We start from the raw sequence: 15,788 nt of genomic DNA, 5'->3' as shown, positions 1-15,788 counted from the left end.
ACCCTAACCTATCCACTACAACATTGTCAGCTATAGGGAGTGAGAAGGTAACGGATATGATACACAGCTCATGGACAAGGAAAAACACCTGGTTACTTTCGTGCTTCAGTAATAGTCTAGAGTACTTAGTTAATCTTAGAACGTAAAGGTAAGTGATTGTCAATGTCAAATTCTGCTTTGCTTGCAATTCGCCATTCTAATTCTCTGTCACAGAATTGGAAGAGGGAAAGTAGAAACACAGCAATCTAAAGCCCACTGGCAACATATTGTGGAGCTTTTAATCCAGTGAAATGAATCATTGTAGTTATCCATGCCTTGGACTTATTTATGTTTAACACATATTTCTGTCTAGTTAAATCAGAATAAATTATTGTGAAAACAACTGAAATAAATAATTGAAACAAAACTGCTTAAAATTAAATAACTGATTAAAAAAATATGAAATTTGGGATACATATAAACCTATACTTTATATGTAATTGTTACTTTACATGCAGGTCAGAAAATGGAAAGCACTGCAAAGTGAACAGAACTCCTGTTCTAATGTAGCATCTCTTTATAACCCTGCCCTTTCTGCTGTTACACAAGGAAGTCCACACAGGAGAGGTTATTTTTAATAAGTCACTTTAATTTCAAAGGCAAAACCTAAATAATTCAGTTAAAAAGCTTGTGTCCCTTTGCTTTACAAAATATCCTCTTTAAAGCAGGCTATTAGTATTTAGACACGAGTGCTAACCTCTGTCATGGGTGCTCAGGGATAGCAGAATTTTCAGCTGAGGCCAGCAGGGGACTTCCGCTGTGGGCCAGTTTCCAGTGCCTACTGACCCTCTTCTCCTAACCCCACACCAGCTACACATGCATCACTATGAGATTTCAAACTGTGATAAGCCCAACTTGCCTGTTGCTAGGAAACGGTGTGTTGCCAGCAGAAGCTGAGGTGATATTTTAACCTTCATCTCATTGTCTGTCGGCTTGAAGGCCGAGAAATCCTGCTTTCTCTCACGGTGAGTTATTTTCTTTTTTGTCCTGTTGTCAGCTGAAAGAAAAGGAAGATGGGGGATTTGGAGCAAACAAACAAAAATCACATCAATAACATCAGCTTCCTATAAGAAATGGCATTACAGAAAGAAGGCCATTCAGCTCGTTTAATGAGTTTACAATGAGACACCTTGTATTTTAATCTTGCCACCATAATAATCACTTGGAGACATTACAATTACAGTACACGTTCCATTAAGCAGTGGATATTTATGTTATATAATAAAGTCAATGCTCATGCGTGATCCTCAATTACTTCATTTCCCTGTCAATAGGTGAGGCAGGTGTGAAAACCAGCACTAGAAAATTCTTGCACTCCTCACAATGATTCAAAGTACTAGCATCAGCCTATAATTGCTCATTTTACCAAACAAAAGGCAAACAACACACTCTGAAATACTACCGTGCTCCAAGCACATCACTCAGGAGCTTGTAAAAGATTGCCATACCTTCATGTGTCTCCTCAAAAAATTGCACAATTTTGCATACTTTCTTACTGGAATGAACATACACTACATTTTTCTCGTTGCATCATTTTTTGTTTTTTAAAATTAGTCAGACAAAACTGTAAGAAACATTGATGTAAAACAGCTTCTTATTTTAGCTTGAAAGTAATTGCTTTTGAATTTTCCATTCCAGCCTTTTCTTTTCAGACTTTTTTTCCATTTCCATTTTGATCCAAAATCCATTGAGTGCTGCATATTTACTTTGATTAACTACTCTCCTAGGGGATCGAATCACAATTGAAACATGAGCCACCAGAGCTCAGCAAAGGCATGAGGAAATTCTTACATTTCAACTTCCACTACATACAGTAGCTAAGGACTGCAAGAACACTGCTGGTCTTTTACATCAAGTACTTGGCAAGACCAGAATGAGCATCCAGAGTAGTGCCACCCCTCGCAGCAACACTTGTCCGTTTGGTACCTACTATACAAGTCTGTCTCATCCAGGATTTCGGACTTGATGATTTCTTCTATAACGTCCTCCAATGTGATGATCCCCAGCACCTCATAGAATGGGTCTCCTTCCCCCTCATTATTCACCCTCTGCACTATCGCCAAGTGGGATTTACCTGAGGAAGCAAGACACAAGACTTAGAAAGAATCTGCAAAGCTGGATTTTATTCTTGCAAGGGGCTCCAAACAATAAGAGGTATCTTGTAAAAAATCACCAGCTGTAGTCTGGTTGAAGCAAAGGCACTGTACAGCACTTGCAATGCACACAGGCTCTCCTGATGAGTTCTCTTTAGATAGCAACTGAAGCCTTCTTCAGTTTGAGCCAAGAGCACAGCTGCAAATAAGTTACACATTTCCTTTAGGGACTACCAATGTGTTAAAAGATCCAAGGACCCTTTGCTGGCAATACACAAAAAGACGTCTTAAAGCTATAAATTGTTAATACAACAGTGCTTCGGCTTTGTCTGTTAACATTTGATTATAAGCAATAGAATGTATTGAAAAGGAAAGGGACTATAAGAGGGTTTGCAAGATATGTAAGCTGGACAAATATAGAAGACTAATCAGACTGGTGTCTGATAACTTTTTTTCACCAGAGCTCAGAAGACGACAACTTTTTTTTCCCTCTTCACATACACATTATTTTCAAAGATCTCTTGCCAATAGCAAAAAGCTATCCTGAACAGCCATCACAATTCACTTGCCAACATTCATCATTACACTGTCCCTGCATTGTATACATTCATGGCTGTAGAATAATAATATTTTCCATGAAATGTACAACAATGCAGCAGGGTGAAAACTAGACTTCTACACTAAGAAAATTTGTCTTCACTTTAGGTCACTGTATCTCTTGAGGGTCTGAAAAGAAATTGTTTCATATTATCTTCCTTAATACTATAAGCCAGTCCATGAGCCAAGCACACAAATAAAGATGATGTCAAGCAAGAAAGCAGACAAACAAGGACTTTGATACTGGACAGACCCAATATGTCCCGTTTTCTTAAGAAATCCCTCAAATTTCCACATCTGCTTTCCCAGGACCCTCAGTAAGCAGCTTAAAAAACACTCCTCACAAATGCTGTCTATCAAAACGTTAAACAAATTCTTTTCCTATTCTCAGCTTGTGATCATTTGAAAGGAATTTTCCAGAGCAGAGGCTAATATTAGACCTGAAATGAAGTTTCCATTCCACTTGGGCGATATTCTCACCAAAGTAACTGCTGCGTAATCTGATTGTCTTGGAGCTACTCATTTAAATGCAGATGGGGCATAGCTTAAATTCCAAACACTCTGGACTTTCTGGGCCTTATCTGTGAAGACGTTATGATACACAGTGCCCCTGCTTTCTTCATCACCCAGCACAATATAGCTCTTCTGCTGGGACACTCAAGCACTGCCAGTACCACCCAACACATGCCCAGGCATTCAGCAGGTACAGAGCAGGAGTGGAACACAAACTGTGCACAACGTCAAGTGGACAAGCAGGAAAACCTACAGTACTGCAGGTCTTTTCCCTGTGTCTGCTAAACATATTAGACTTTTTTTAGAATTCTTTTTACCTAATTGTGAAAAATGGACGTCAAATTATTTTTACTTTATGTGTTCATATTTTGCGTATATCTAGGTTTATGCTGTTGATTTACTGTGATCCAACTACCCCAGTTTCTGAAAAGCCTTTTTGGCCCTGCTGAGAAGGGAATGTACAAATACACAAGTGGTGTTCTGCACAGATCAGGAGCACACTGTTGAAGAGCTATGGTGGCAATGTACTTTTTAATTATATATATACCATGTAGTTTACTGTAAAGGATCTGCTGTGACATCCTCTCTTGCAATTCTAGTAAAAAGCATTTTCTGAGAACTTTTTCTGAGTAGGTGTAGAAGAGGCTGATATTCTCTACACAGCAGCTAAGTCTGTCTTTGTCTAATGTCTGTGAAGACATTAAAAGAAAATGTTGCAATGTGAACAGCCTAGTGTTTTTACATTTTCAAAAAGCTAAGAAGCAGTTTAACATGAAAGGGAGGTACTGTATTCCATAAATAAGCAGTAGAATCCACATTCTCAGACATATGCTTAGGCACATTTGTCAGTATATAGTCTGGGATGATGTGAATCTCACCTCTCACAGATGGAGGTTCAAAACTTAAATTTATAATAAGCATAATCTGACCCCACTTATTTTAGAAAAAACAACAACAATTTAAAAGACATTTTTAATCAATTTAATGAATCATTTAATCAATAAACTACAATATAAAAAATGAGCAGTTGGTTAAGAAACTAGCAATGGTACTGAAAAGCTTAGGACCTTTTTATGCAAACTTTACAAAAACACTGCAATTATCTGAATGTTCCAAGACTATAAGATGGAACTAGACAGACAGAAACCTGTGTGCATTAATCTTTTCTGTCCTGCAGCTGTTATTATTCACCTGTGAGGTTCATCCTTTCCGGAAGTGTCACAATCGGTAACATGTCCTACGAGCTTCTTCACTGCTTCGAGGCCCATTCAGTCGTATTCTCATAAGGCATTACAGAATGCATCAAGGTATATCTGCCCTCACAGTGGGTCAGCCGCTATGATGAACATGTCACACATTCAAACCTGGATTGTTTCACTAGCTGACTGAGACCTGGCTCCCCAAGGGATTGCACATAACCGACCACATCACAAGTGCACATGGGAACAGCTGCTCAGAAGATGAAGCATAATAAGTCAATATGAACGAACAGAGAGAGAGATCCCAGACATGCAAAAGAGATCCACGTGCATGAATGTCCTTTGTAAGCAGAACAAAGACAGCAGGACAGCTTACAAGATGAATATATGACTGCAAGGGACTGGAAAGAAAACAGAAAAAAATATATACTTCAGAATAGTAGCCATTTTAGCTATCAAATCCAGGTTGTTGTTTCTTTCTTCTCTGCAACCGAAAAATATCCATTTTTGAAGAGGACTGGAAGTGGGTGAGAATCTTTCAGCCTATGGCTCTGAGAAACAAACCAGCACAAAACCTCATGCTGACCAAAAATCCTTAACATTTAACAATTTCATTCTGGATTAAACACTAAGACACTGGAGGACATGATTAATATAGTTTTCAACCTTGACATCCCATGGACACTGTGAATCACTGTTTTTCAATCACAATCCAAGGAAAACCTGCACATTGTTGATTGTTATTATATAAGATTTTGAAGCCTTTCAGATTTCATCTGAGTCCAAATTAAATAAATGGAAGTGCATTTAAAACTGAGAACAGGAGGAACGTCTTTACCCAAAAAGGTTGTGGGAGTATGGAACAAGCTACCCATCCATGTTGTTGGAGCCAATATATCAGCTTACTTAAAGAAATATCATCATACATCTCTATTTCATGGCTGACCCTTTCACAATTAACATTGCTTTCACAGATTTAATGGCCAAGTATCTCAGTCCATTCCTGCTGTAGTATAAATAAACAAATATACTGTAAATACTGAGCAAAGGAAGAATATACAAGCTTGAAATACAGTAACTGCAGCAGTAAAAATGTGTTTAACAATAATCAGTTGTCCAGTGTATGTCTGAGACAATGTAATTTCTATATTAGAGGAAGCAGACAGCCAGAAAATCGAGAAAACACAGAGGCAGTTTTCAGTTGTGCATGCAACTGTCTCTAATAAATACTTTGAGTACATATCTAATGGACACAGAAATTTAAAATGGTAAAATGTAAAACTCCATATTACACTTTGGAATTTTTATTTTAATAATGATGGGCTTCCACTATGATTTAAAGTTTAGTCTTCTCATCAAGAGATGCACCTTCACATTTGGCGTTTCACTGATGTTTAAGCTTTGAGGAAATGTATAAAAAAAAAGAAAAGTACTATGGTAACAAAAGCTTGGAAATGTTTCAGTTCTCAGTTTTCTGAAGCTCCTGATAATTTATGTGTTATATCTGGTGTGCTAAAACATCCAACAGAAATGAATCTGCAGTCACAATGTTCATCCACCTTACACTCTAAATCGGTTCCTGTAAACTCTTTCAAAATGCACACTCCTAATCCAGGTCAAAGGCTGCCAACTCCAGTGCTACTGATAAGGAACTGTATCCATATTGGTTCATTAATCTTTAAATGAAATGATACACTGTATCATTTGAAAAATTTAACCTTTGGGTAAAGTATTTTAGAGGTGGCCCAACACCGAAAAAGAGCTATGAATTGTGTTTTTTTAAACATTTTGCTTTTTGTTACAACAAGGTAATAAGTCTTTTCTCTCCAAGAATGACTTAAAGTTGCAAAGGTCATAGGACATGTAAAAAGCCAATAAAACAACTTAGCAAAAATAAAGAACATTTGTAATTGTTACTGCTTCTTTTCCCTTGTATTCTATTCTGTTGATTCTGCTAACAGTATAATTAAACTAACCATTCCCATAAAACAAAAGAACAGCTGTTTTACAGAATTTTTTATTTATTTATTAAAGCTTTATCTAGACGTCTTCAGCACAATACAGGAAAGCAATACAAATGCAAATAAAATGTAAGGATGTACTGTTAAAAGTGTGGAATTTAATTTGCAATGGATGCAAGGTTAAAATTGTAAAATGCACTACTAGGACCTCATTTACAATATGGTGTACGTGACTGCTACAGTGCTTTATAAAACAAATACTACTCCTCTGAAATCATTCCGATCCTTGAAGGAATATCCTACCCTGATAAGCTAAAAGAAATAAACCTTGAACAAAGAAGTCTATGGGGTGACCTGAGTGGTGTACTTAAAACCTAAAAGGCACTGATAAAACCAACACAATGGACCTTTTCAGAATCATGCTACTCAGCTAGATATCAAGTCATCTTTCAAGAAACAGTTGGATTAGATCCTCAAATTAACTACTAACAATCCAATAGACGAGTCAAATAGTCTTCTCTCATTGTAACATTTCTTATGTTCTTACAAAACTCAGTTACTGAGTTACTGAAGATGGATGTGTAGCATAGGAAGACCATGAAAATGGAAGAAAATGTCAATGGCTACACAACAAAGGATTTTAGAATTTTAGATTTCACTTTACATTATTTTGCCATTAATTCCTAAGTTATGAATGAGAGTAGGGTGTTCTAGTTGCAATACCCCAGAGCTATTAGTTTAACCCTGTTTACCTCACTGTCCCAGAGTGGAAAGTCCACATACTTTCCACTTTCCCACAAAAAAGTGGATGTCAGGAAAATACAACTCATGTCCTTTGATACCAAAAATATGCCCAAGAAAAACACAGAGTAGCTATTAATAAGCCCTAAGTACAGTATATCCCTTTTTCTAGGGGACAGGTTGAAACCAATCTCTTTTAGCACCTGAAAGCCATGTGACCCTCAGACAGCATCCTGGGATTACAGTAATCACACAAATGGTCTTAACTGCAGGGAAGGAGAAACTCTCAATGGGATCTTCTACAGGGCAGGTTTAGGACCCTTGCACTTTAAACCTGGAACACAAAAAAAAAACACAGCAGTGCATTTTTGGCACATTAGGGAGATATTTAGCTTGAAAGCACACATGCCCCAGAGAGCATACAGTCTTAAGCAGAGTCTCCTTAAATTTTACTGCACCCAGAGGCAGGTCTGCCTTAGCCTTAAGTGACTCACAAGTGCTAAGAGGGGGCTCTACAGTATGAAAGCACTGAGCCAGCCACGAAGCACCCTTCAGCAAAGATGCAGTTGCTGGAAAAGGCTCAGTAAGAAAACACCCAAGAATGCTCTTAGGCTGCTTGATGAGACAAAGGTTCAGAATTTACCCAGGCTTACATCCAGCTGTCCTCAATTGACATGTCCTCTGTCTAACACGGCCTAAACTGAATGACATTTTGTTTCAAGATACAAATGTTTCCAACAGCTCAGCACATAGAGGCGCTGAGTCACACAAATGTGTTCTCCATTCAACCTGTACAGAGGTCTCTTACCTGCCTGACATGAACTGCAGTGTCAGACTATTTCAAGTGATTGTTCTAAGTTTAGTTTATGTAGGTGAGTAGGGACTGGTGGTGATTTAAATGTATTTAAATATTATAAAGTAATCCTATTGATCAGTGATTCTCCAAGGAAATAACGACCACCAAGTACACAAAGCCAGGGAAAAGGGGACTTACTGTACATACAGAGGAAACACCTCATTATCAATTTACAATTCTAAACATACGACTAAATGCTATTGTTTAAGATCAGAATGCAGGGACTTTTGAAATGTATTGGACAACTTAAAAAAAACATTTCATACATTTTACATTCTGTGAGAGTTTGTCCCCCATACTTCAAATCACATTAACTGGGGAAAGTGAAAGTGTTGCACTGTCCATGCTTCAGTGGACAGTACTATACCAGTGGCTATCAGAGCTCTGTGTGACTCCTCATTTCTCGTCCACCATCATTTCTTTTCAGAACCTATTGTTCCTGGAACTACTATTTATTGAAGCATTAGGAATCTGAACCAAAAAACAAGGCATATAATAAGGTACAAACAAAAAGAAGCTAGAAAGAAGCATGTTCAAACAGAAACATGTTTAGATTGGGTAAGGAAAGGGTGCACAAGGTAAATGTGTTTCCAATTTTTAAGATTTGAAAAGAGATCAAACACAGTACCGACCTAGCCTGATGCACAGAGGAGTGTATGATCAACTCTTTTCATCAAAAAAGATGTAAAAACCCAATGTGGGGTGAAGGTATTCAGAGATTTTCTTAATAGTATATTTTATTAGTATGGCTTTTCACTTAAAGACTAATAAACTCCACTAAACTATGGACATTTGGAGGGCAAAATCTCAGACAAAAGTAGAACTGGCTTAAAGACTGGAATTGAGCAAAACAGTAAAGAACGTTTTTTTTTTACTGCAAGATAAAAGGATGTGGCATCCAGATATAATGGAGACAGAACCCACTGTTTGAGCTGCTAGACTTTGTCACATAGAGCTTGAGAAATTCTCACAAGGCCTTTTGAGACTGCTGGGTGCACATTTCCACCATTCCCAGTTTATTTAAGGAATAAAATTTGTTATATTTTTTCCATAATGGAATCTCCTATAAATAGTCAGCGAGACTCAAGGGCTGTGTCTGTGGTGGTCTGCAATGCCTTGTACATTTTGGGATTTATGTATATATATAAATGCTAAGTGATGGGAAATTCATCTGACCCCTTAAAAAAGGACTGTTGTTCTTCAAAGACATTAATAAAACTGAAGAAAAAATTCAAGCCTTTAGCCCATAAGACACTAAATAAGGTAAAAGATGAGGGGGTTTTATTTTCTTTTGAATCACTGTGATGAATTAGATCTGTTGCAGTGTAAGTGAAAATGGTTTAGATGAGAATCTTATACAATCTTCAACTGAATGTCACTTAGCTCTGTATGTATTATTATAATTATATTCTTAGCAGCTTCGTGTAACATTTAGGAATTATAACGGGCATACTTACAGCCTGAAGACACAGCTAGGAGCTGCCCAGCTCAAATCATTGATGCTGTACTGTACCTGAAAGTTTTTTTTATGGCTCAGCTCTTAATCAATTGAACTATTTTTTTGTCCTACTAGGAGGACAGTTAGCAGCTTTTCTCCAGTTCTTAAGGGCTTGCTAATTTAAAGGACATAAAAACCTGTTGATCTTCAGCAGGCTAGTGCTGGAAGGGGCACCTGTGATGTAGCCTTTTAGAGAATGAGCAGGCAGAGAGTAAATCCTAGTCGCACTCAAACCTGCAGCTTACTAGTGAAGCACTAGAGTTAAACCAGTGCAAAGAATATACTGTATCCTCCCAAGGGTCTTTTCCTCTCCTACAGCATTGAGCAGTCAGTTCGGAAGGTAGAAAAGTCAGCATGATAATTTTCAGTCCATAGAGAAAGAATTACACAGAACATTTAATAAGAAAGGAGCAGTATGTGAAATTACACTTGCATGGTTAAAGTAAAAATGGCTTTTGCACCTAAGCATGTTATGCATGACATAATTATAAACATGTACCAATTTTTTTATGCTAACGCCGTATTTTTGGTGATAACATTACACCATCTACATCTCCATTCTGCTGAAAAGCATATCACTCAAAATGTGTGACTACAGTATAAAGACAAGTCAATCACTACACCGCAGGACTGAAACATATTATACAGGCTCTGGATTAGTGTTCGGCATCACCTGTTAACTGTGATTGAAGGAATGATAAGACAAAACACTCTGATATAGATGTTAAGTCAAAAGCTTTCCTTGTTCAGTAATTAGCAGTTTTTAAAACATTTAATTGGGAAACAGACCTGGCCAAAGGCAGGTTTAAAAGATGTGTTGCATGCCAAAATATAAACACAGAAGTGCTTAAAAATATGAATCACGTAAGAAAGGGAGCAATTTGAAAATGAAAAGGAGGTTAACTTCTCTCTTAATTTACAAGATGCTGCGCTTCCTCCCTCGCATAATTAATGTTGTCTCTTGTCATCTGTATTTTAAAGACCTCAAAGAAATAGCCCTGTGGAACTCCTCAGTTTGGGTTTTTTAAGAAGTCTTCCACTGTCCAAACTCACTCCAGCTCTAAATATATCTCCAGAACTGCTGCATGCAGTCCCCAGTGAATCTGAGGCTGCAAGCATGTCCTCAATGCACCCTTCAGTGTGCCACACACACACACAACATATCACACTCCTCATTCTAGTACCGATTCAGCTCATTCTCACTAGATTCTCTTCCTTTTGTTGTTTTTTCTTACCTGCAATTCATCACATCAGCTGAAACAATTCCACACTCGGTGCCAGGCAAATCCTTCATGCCATCCCTATTGTCCTCTTGCTTGTTAAGAAACAGTCTTCAGGCAGGAGGTGTGTTTTTGTATGGCTGGTTTACAAACGTACGAGTCATGGACTGAGGTATCTACATGCTAAAGATTTGTAACACACAAAGAGACAATGATCCAAGCTTTGATTATGCCCTGATTGTGGACAGGAAACATAAAAACTGGGATACCTACTTTGAGCTGTTTTGCCCACATATATACAGTACAGTATGTATGTGCATATATAGTTAGTTCTTGTCTGTTTAAAAATGTAGGATGAGAAGACCTTGTGAACAAACATGGCACCCTGTATAACGAACTTGGAAATAACAGCATGTTTTTGGCAACAAATATAATTTGGTTGTATTTCATTTATAGATAAAAAGTGATGTGAATAACTGCATATTTTGCTTACAACCACATATTCACAACATTAAAAGGAAACCACTGCTGTATTGCTTAAGCAGAATTATCAAACTGAATGCAGTACAAAAACCTTTTTTTGTAGACTGTAATCATGTAATATAGAGTACTACTACAGGATCAGTATTCAGACCACTTTGAAACCAGCAGATGAGATCCTTTCACTGTAAAATTAGAAGCTCAATGACTAGGAATTCCAGTTGTACACAGTGATCTCTTTCCCCTCAGACAGTGTAAATACAACAGCAAGACAATTCTTACAAATACAGCACATCTGTGCATTGCAGACCAGGTGAAGATCAAATAAAGATTCCCTTCACAGACTCTGCAAGTGCACATTAAACCAGTTGGAAAATAATAATGTTAAAAAGTGGAATCGGATAGACAAAACCAAAAGATTCCTGTAAATTTCATCCTGGAATGGCATACTTCAAGGACAGAATAGTTTGTTCTGGAACGATCAGGTGTGTGCGGGGAAATGTTTGTCAAAATCAGCATGACAACAATAGTTTGTTTTTTGGTTTCTCCCACATGGTTGAGTAAATCGCTTAATCTCAGTTATTGACTGTGTCATGCACTGAATTTATAAACAGTGCACATATCTCAACCTCTCGTTTTCACCCAGGTATCTTTGTAACAGGGCATGACATCAGCAAAAGTGCAACGGAATAATCAAGCCTGAGCGGCAACTAAGCCTGGCTTTCCCTTCTCTGTCACCTTGCCAATGGTTTTCTCATCTGTCTCCTGATTTCCCTGCTTTTACGCCAGTCCTCAGTGACCGTTTCCCTTTGCAGAGAGCTCTATTTCTTTTCTTAAATGCAGAGTGTCTACAATGTCTTAAAGCACATTGACGGGGGATATATAGTATACCTACCAGTTCCAGAGGTATTTTCATACTTCCCAGTTTAACATTGACATACTTCCCAAGTTTGACACTGAGCGATACCCAAAGGCACTATTTCAAATGAAGACAGGTTTTAGAATCTGAGCTGAAAGCAGCACACATTAAACACACGAAGGAGATTTGACATTGTCTTCACTGTTGGGGCCACCTCTCTATCAAGGAGTCATGTGTGCTAGAACCGTTGTAGAGAGTTACAAATATCAAAATCCTAAAGACAACACACAAGATCCAAAATCAAGAAGAAATGGGACAATCCCCTATTTATAACCTAAAAATACTCCATTTATTTCAACTACTTCTTATAACCACCTGCTGCTGCTCACCTTGGTCAATAGTTGCATTGACTGTTGTGGTTGGCCAGGAATTTATGTAATCAGATGGAACCCAGCTTTCATGAGGCGTTTTGACCATTATTCATCTTTTTCTAATTTTGAATGAATTATTCATCTGCTGTTTAAGTATAAGAAAATTATTTAGGCCATTATATATCAACTGATTTTAAATTACACAGTATAAATGCCAAGACACAATCTTTACTTCAATGAACTATAACTACAACATCATCCTTATAGAATGGGCTAAGACCATAGACTTCTTTTGCCCATTCCTCCCAAAGGTTTTCTGAAACTCCTTCCAGGTGTCTCCTGCTGTCTTCTGCATAATAAGCTAGTCACTCATTATACAGAAGACAGCAGGAGACACCTGGCAATTACTAGCACTATCCATGAACCTGTAGTGACAGGTAGAGTCATTGCCAGCAATAAACACAGGCTTAGCACATTTAACCCTTCATATCACATAACTAATGTCTGGGAATAGGCTATATCTGCATGCCTGAAACCTCTAGCATTTTTCTCTTATCTTTTCACCTTTCAGTGTGCAATTAACTTCTGTTTGATCCTCCTGCCCTCACACTGACCCACAAACCTCTCTCTCTATAATTATGTTTATTATTAATTCTTTATCATTTGTTATCAATGCTTATATTTACAAAATGGATTTCTGCTTAAAGGAACTTAAACCACTTTACATATAGGAAGAGAGCCTCTTCATCCACCACTGGTGCAGTGCCCACCTGTGTGATATGCATCATCCATTATGTGCCAACAGTCACGCTACACAGCTGAGCAGGGTTTCGCATGCAAAATATGGAAGCTTGTAACAGTACATATAGTCCCAGGCCAATTCACCCTCTCAGTTTTTATCTTTGCACTCTGGTGATTTCATGCAGTTAGCTAACAAGTAAGAGACCTACAATAAATAGCAAAACAGATGGCTGATGCTTCAGCCACTTCTCACTTAGGGCCAAATTCTGTCACCATACAACCCTGACCCTAACATGCAACAATTACAGGCTCCATTCTTTAGTTGTTTGATGGGCATTCTGATTCATTTTTTGCTCAGGAGGCAATGTGTACCCAGAAAACTAAGACAAATATAATAAAAATACGAACTCCTTATGCAATTATAGGAAGCACCCACATTCAAAAGAGTTGGATACTGTCACTTAGTAAATATCACATGATTTGGAGGACGGTGGCAGTTTGTACCAAAAAGAAACACTTAGATACCTTCTGCTTAGGACCCAGTAACATCTTAATAAAACACTATTATTTTTATTAAGCCTAACCTTGTGGGTGAGTTTTGGAGGAAATATTCCTGTTCTTTTAATGCCATTTTTCATTTTGGCCGCAGGGTCCAAACTGAGAAATGTTTATTCAATTTGCCGTAGTTTTCCAAAATGTTCATCCATACATGTTCATCGCAGCTTAGATTCTGGGGGATTCTGGCAACTAAACGCGCTTTAAAAACCACCTCAATGTCAACCACTGTAGCTACGTCATGAATGGACAGGCAGAATACCTGATAACAAGAAACCCTCAGGTTTTGCAACCAACGCAACAACAGCCAACAGTCCTGCATCATGACATTTAACCCCCACGTGCAGGCCCCACTCTACCATTATTTATTTTCTTTCTTTTCCTAAAGTTTCCATTGGCCTCAGTGTTTTCCAGCCGTTTAAGTCTCATTTCGCGGCAATTATGCTGAACGACAGCAGCGGATGGAAAAAGTGGCAGCTAACTTGTTCCATTCGCAGGAGTTATGGGCAGCAGAGCTGACGTCACCTTCTCGTACGTTTTATTTGTTTTTTTCAAGCGCTTAAAACTCTTGCTGCCCTGTGCAAATAAGATCACTCTCTTTACAAATGTTTCTAATTTAGATTTATGCCCATTGTGCTCAGTGTGAGTGAATTTGGAATTTCATAGAGTGGGCACGTTAAACCCATGCATTGCAATCTCTACTGTCAAGTGCAGTGTGAACGCCATCATTTCAAGCTTTGAATGGAAATCCCTTTGAGTAAGAGTCTTTTGTGCTACACATTTCAATGAATACACTGAAATGACTAACCTACATTGGGAATTCCCACCCTCAACTGCAAGAGAAATGTGCTGCACCTTTAGATATGCTGTTACAGATTAAAGGAGAACAAACTACGAAACCCGCAAAATCACAGGGAAACAGCAAGGAAGGGACTGATGAAGTTCTTGGATAAAATGCTGTTCACTTTGTGAGTGGTTATCAGCCAAGAAATTAAAAGCCCTGACTTGCCATTGCTCATTCATAAACCCTCTAAGAGTTTTAAAATATTAGGACGGGCAGCATTACTGTTTGGAAAAACCATGCAACATTTTTCTGGCAACATAATACAGATTTGTGGCTGAAATAAAAGAAAACAGTGGTGGAAACCATTTGGTTTGTATCAGTGATCGATACTATGAAGTTTATAAAAAGCACAAGTTACCGTGAAAGGAAATTAATTTACAATTTTTGTGTTACCCCCTTGGTGATACCAGATGGTTGCCCACAGCAAGAATGAATTAAGAGTAGTTCTTAAAAAACAGTGAGCCCATAATGTATGCTTAAAGTTTAGATATATAAAAAATTAAGGTAAGTGTTCATCTCAATTCAACAATTTAAATCCTAATCCTAACAGTGAAAATAGTAGTTTCTTAAATGTTTAGTTGTCTAGATACAATGTTCTAAAAATGTTTAGTTTAGTTTAGTGTTTGAATGGTGTTTGTAGATGAAGATGACTCTGGAGATCATTGTTGTTCTTTTCTGCTTAACGAGCAGTTACAGTACATTCTCAACAATCTGCCAAGAACCAGAACAAAAATACCATTTCCGGCTCACAATCGACTCGTGATCTAAAAAAAAGGTCTGGGTCTAAAATCATTTACTCAGTGCTTTACCATTTAATGTTTCTTACCTGCCAGAATTCAGAAATAACCTGCACACTAAAAATATATGATTTAAAGATATGACTAAAAAGGACTTTGGTACTGACACAGCCCAATTCTAGTCAAGCCAAAAATTCCTTTTTAAATTAATGCAATAGGAGCTACTGTAGCTTTTGAAATGCAGCTGTTGTATGTCCTCGTTTTTTAATTCATTTTTGTTTTTTCTTTATGATTTGATTACTCTGTAACGAGAGTTAAAAAATACTTGTGTATCATTGACGAAATGCAGTCAACTCGTTAATATCTCTGCGTCTGAACTGTTCTTTCCCCCTATATCAGAGACACCTGCATATTAACAAAGCCATCATTTTCATAATGAAGAAAATGGAGTTGCATAACATTTACTGTAGTTGTTACCGTGTTC

At 37.7% G+C, this 15,788-nt stretch overlaps 1 protein-coding gene across 2 annotated transcripts in view; it reads right to left on the bottom strand.

The window, feature by feature from the left end:
- Window positions 1–15,788, bottom strand: part of cnnm2b (cyclin and CBS domain divalent metal cation transport mediator 2b) — a 75,308-nt gene that overhangs the window by 14,720 nt on the left and 44,800 nt on the right. For both annotated transcript variants that reach the window (XM_088917501.1, XM_088917502.1), the window contains exons 2-3: window positions 1,970–2,113; window positions 899–1,036 (exon numbers count right to left, since the gene is read on the bottom strand). In XM_088917501.1, the coding sequence (XP_088773627.1) occupies window positions 899–1,036; window positions 1,970–2,113 (282 nt within the window). The remainder of the gene's footprint in view (window positions 1–898; window positions 1,037–1,969; window positions 2,114–15,788) is intronic.

The sequence above is a fragment of the Atractosteus spatula genome, chromosome 5 (genome assembly GCF_055471065.1).
Source record: "Atractosteus spatula isolate fAtrSpa1 chromosome 5, fAtrSpa1.hap1, whole genome shotgun sequence".
Taxonomy (NCBI): domain Eukaryota; kingdom Metazoa; phylum Chordata; class Actinopteri; order Semionotiformes; family Lepisosteidae; genus Atractosteus; species Atractosteus spatula.
The sequence above is the reverse complement of the archived record's forward strand: the minus strand, read 5'-3'. Positions and strand labels throughout refer to the sequence as shown.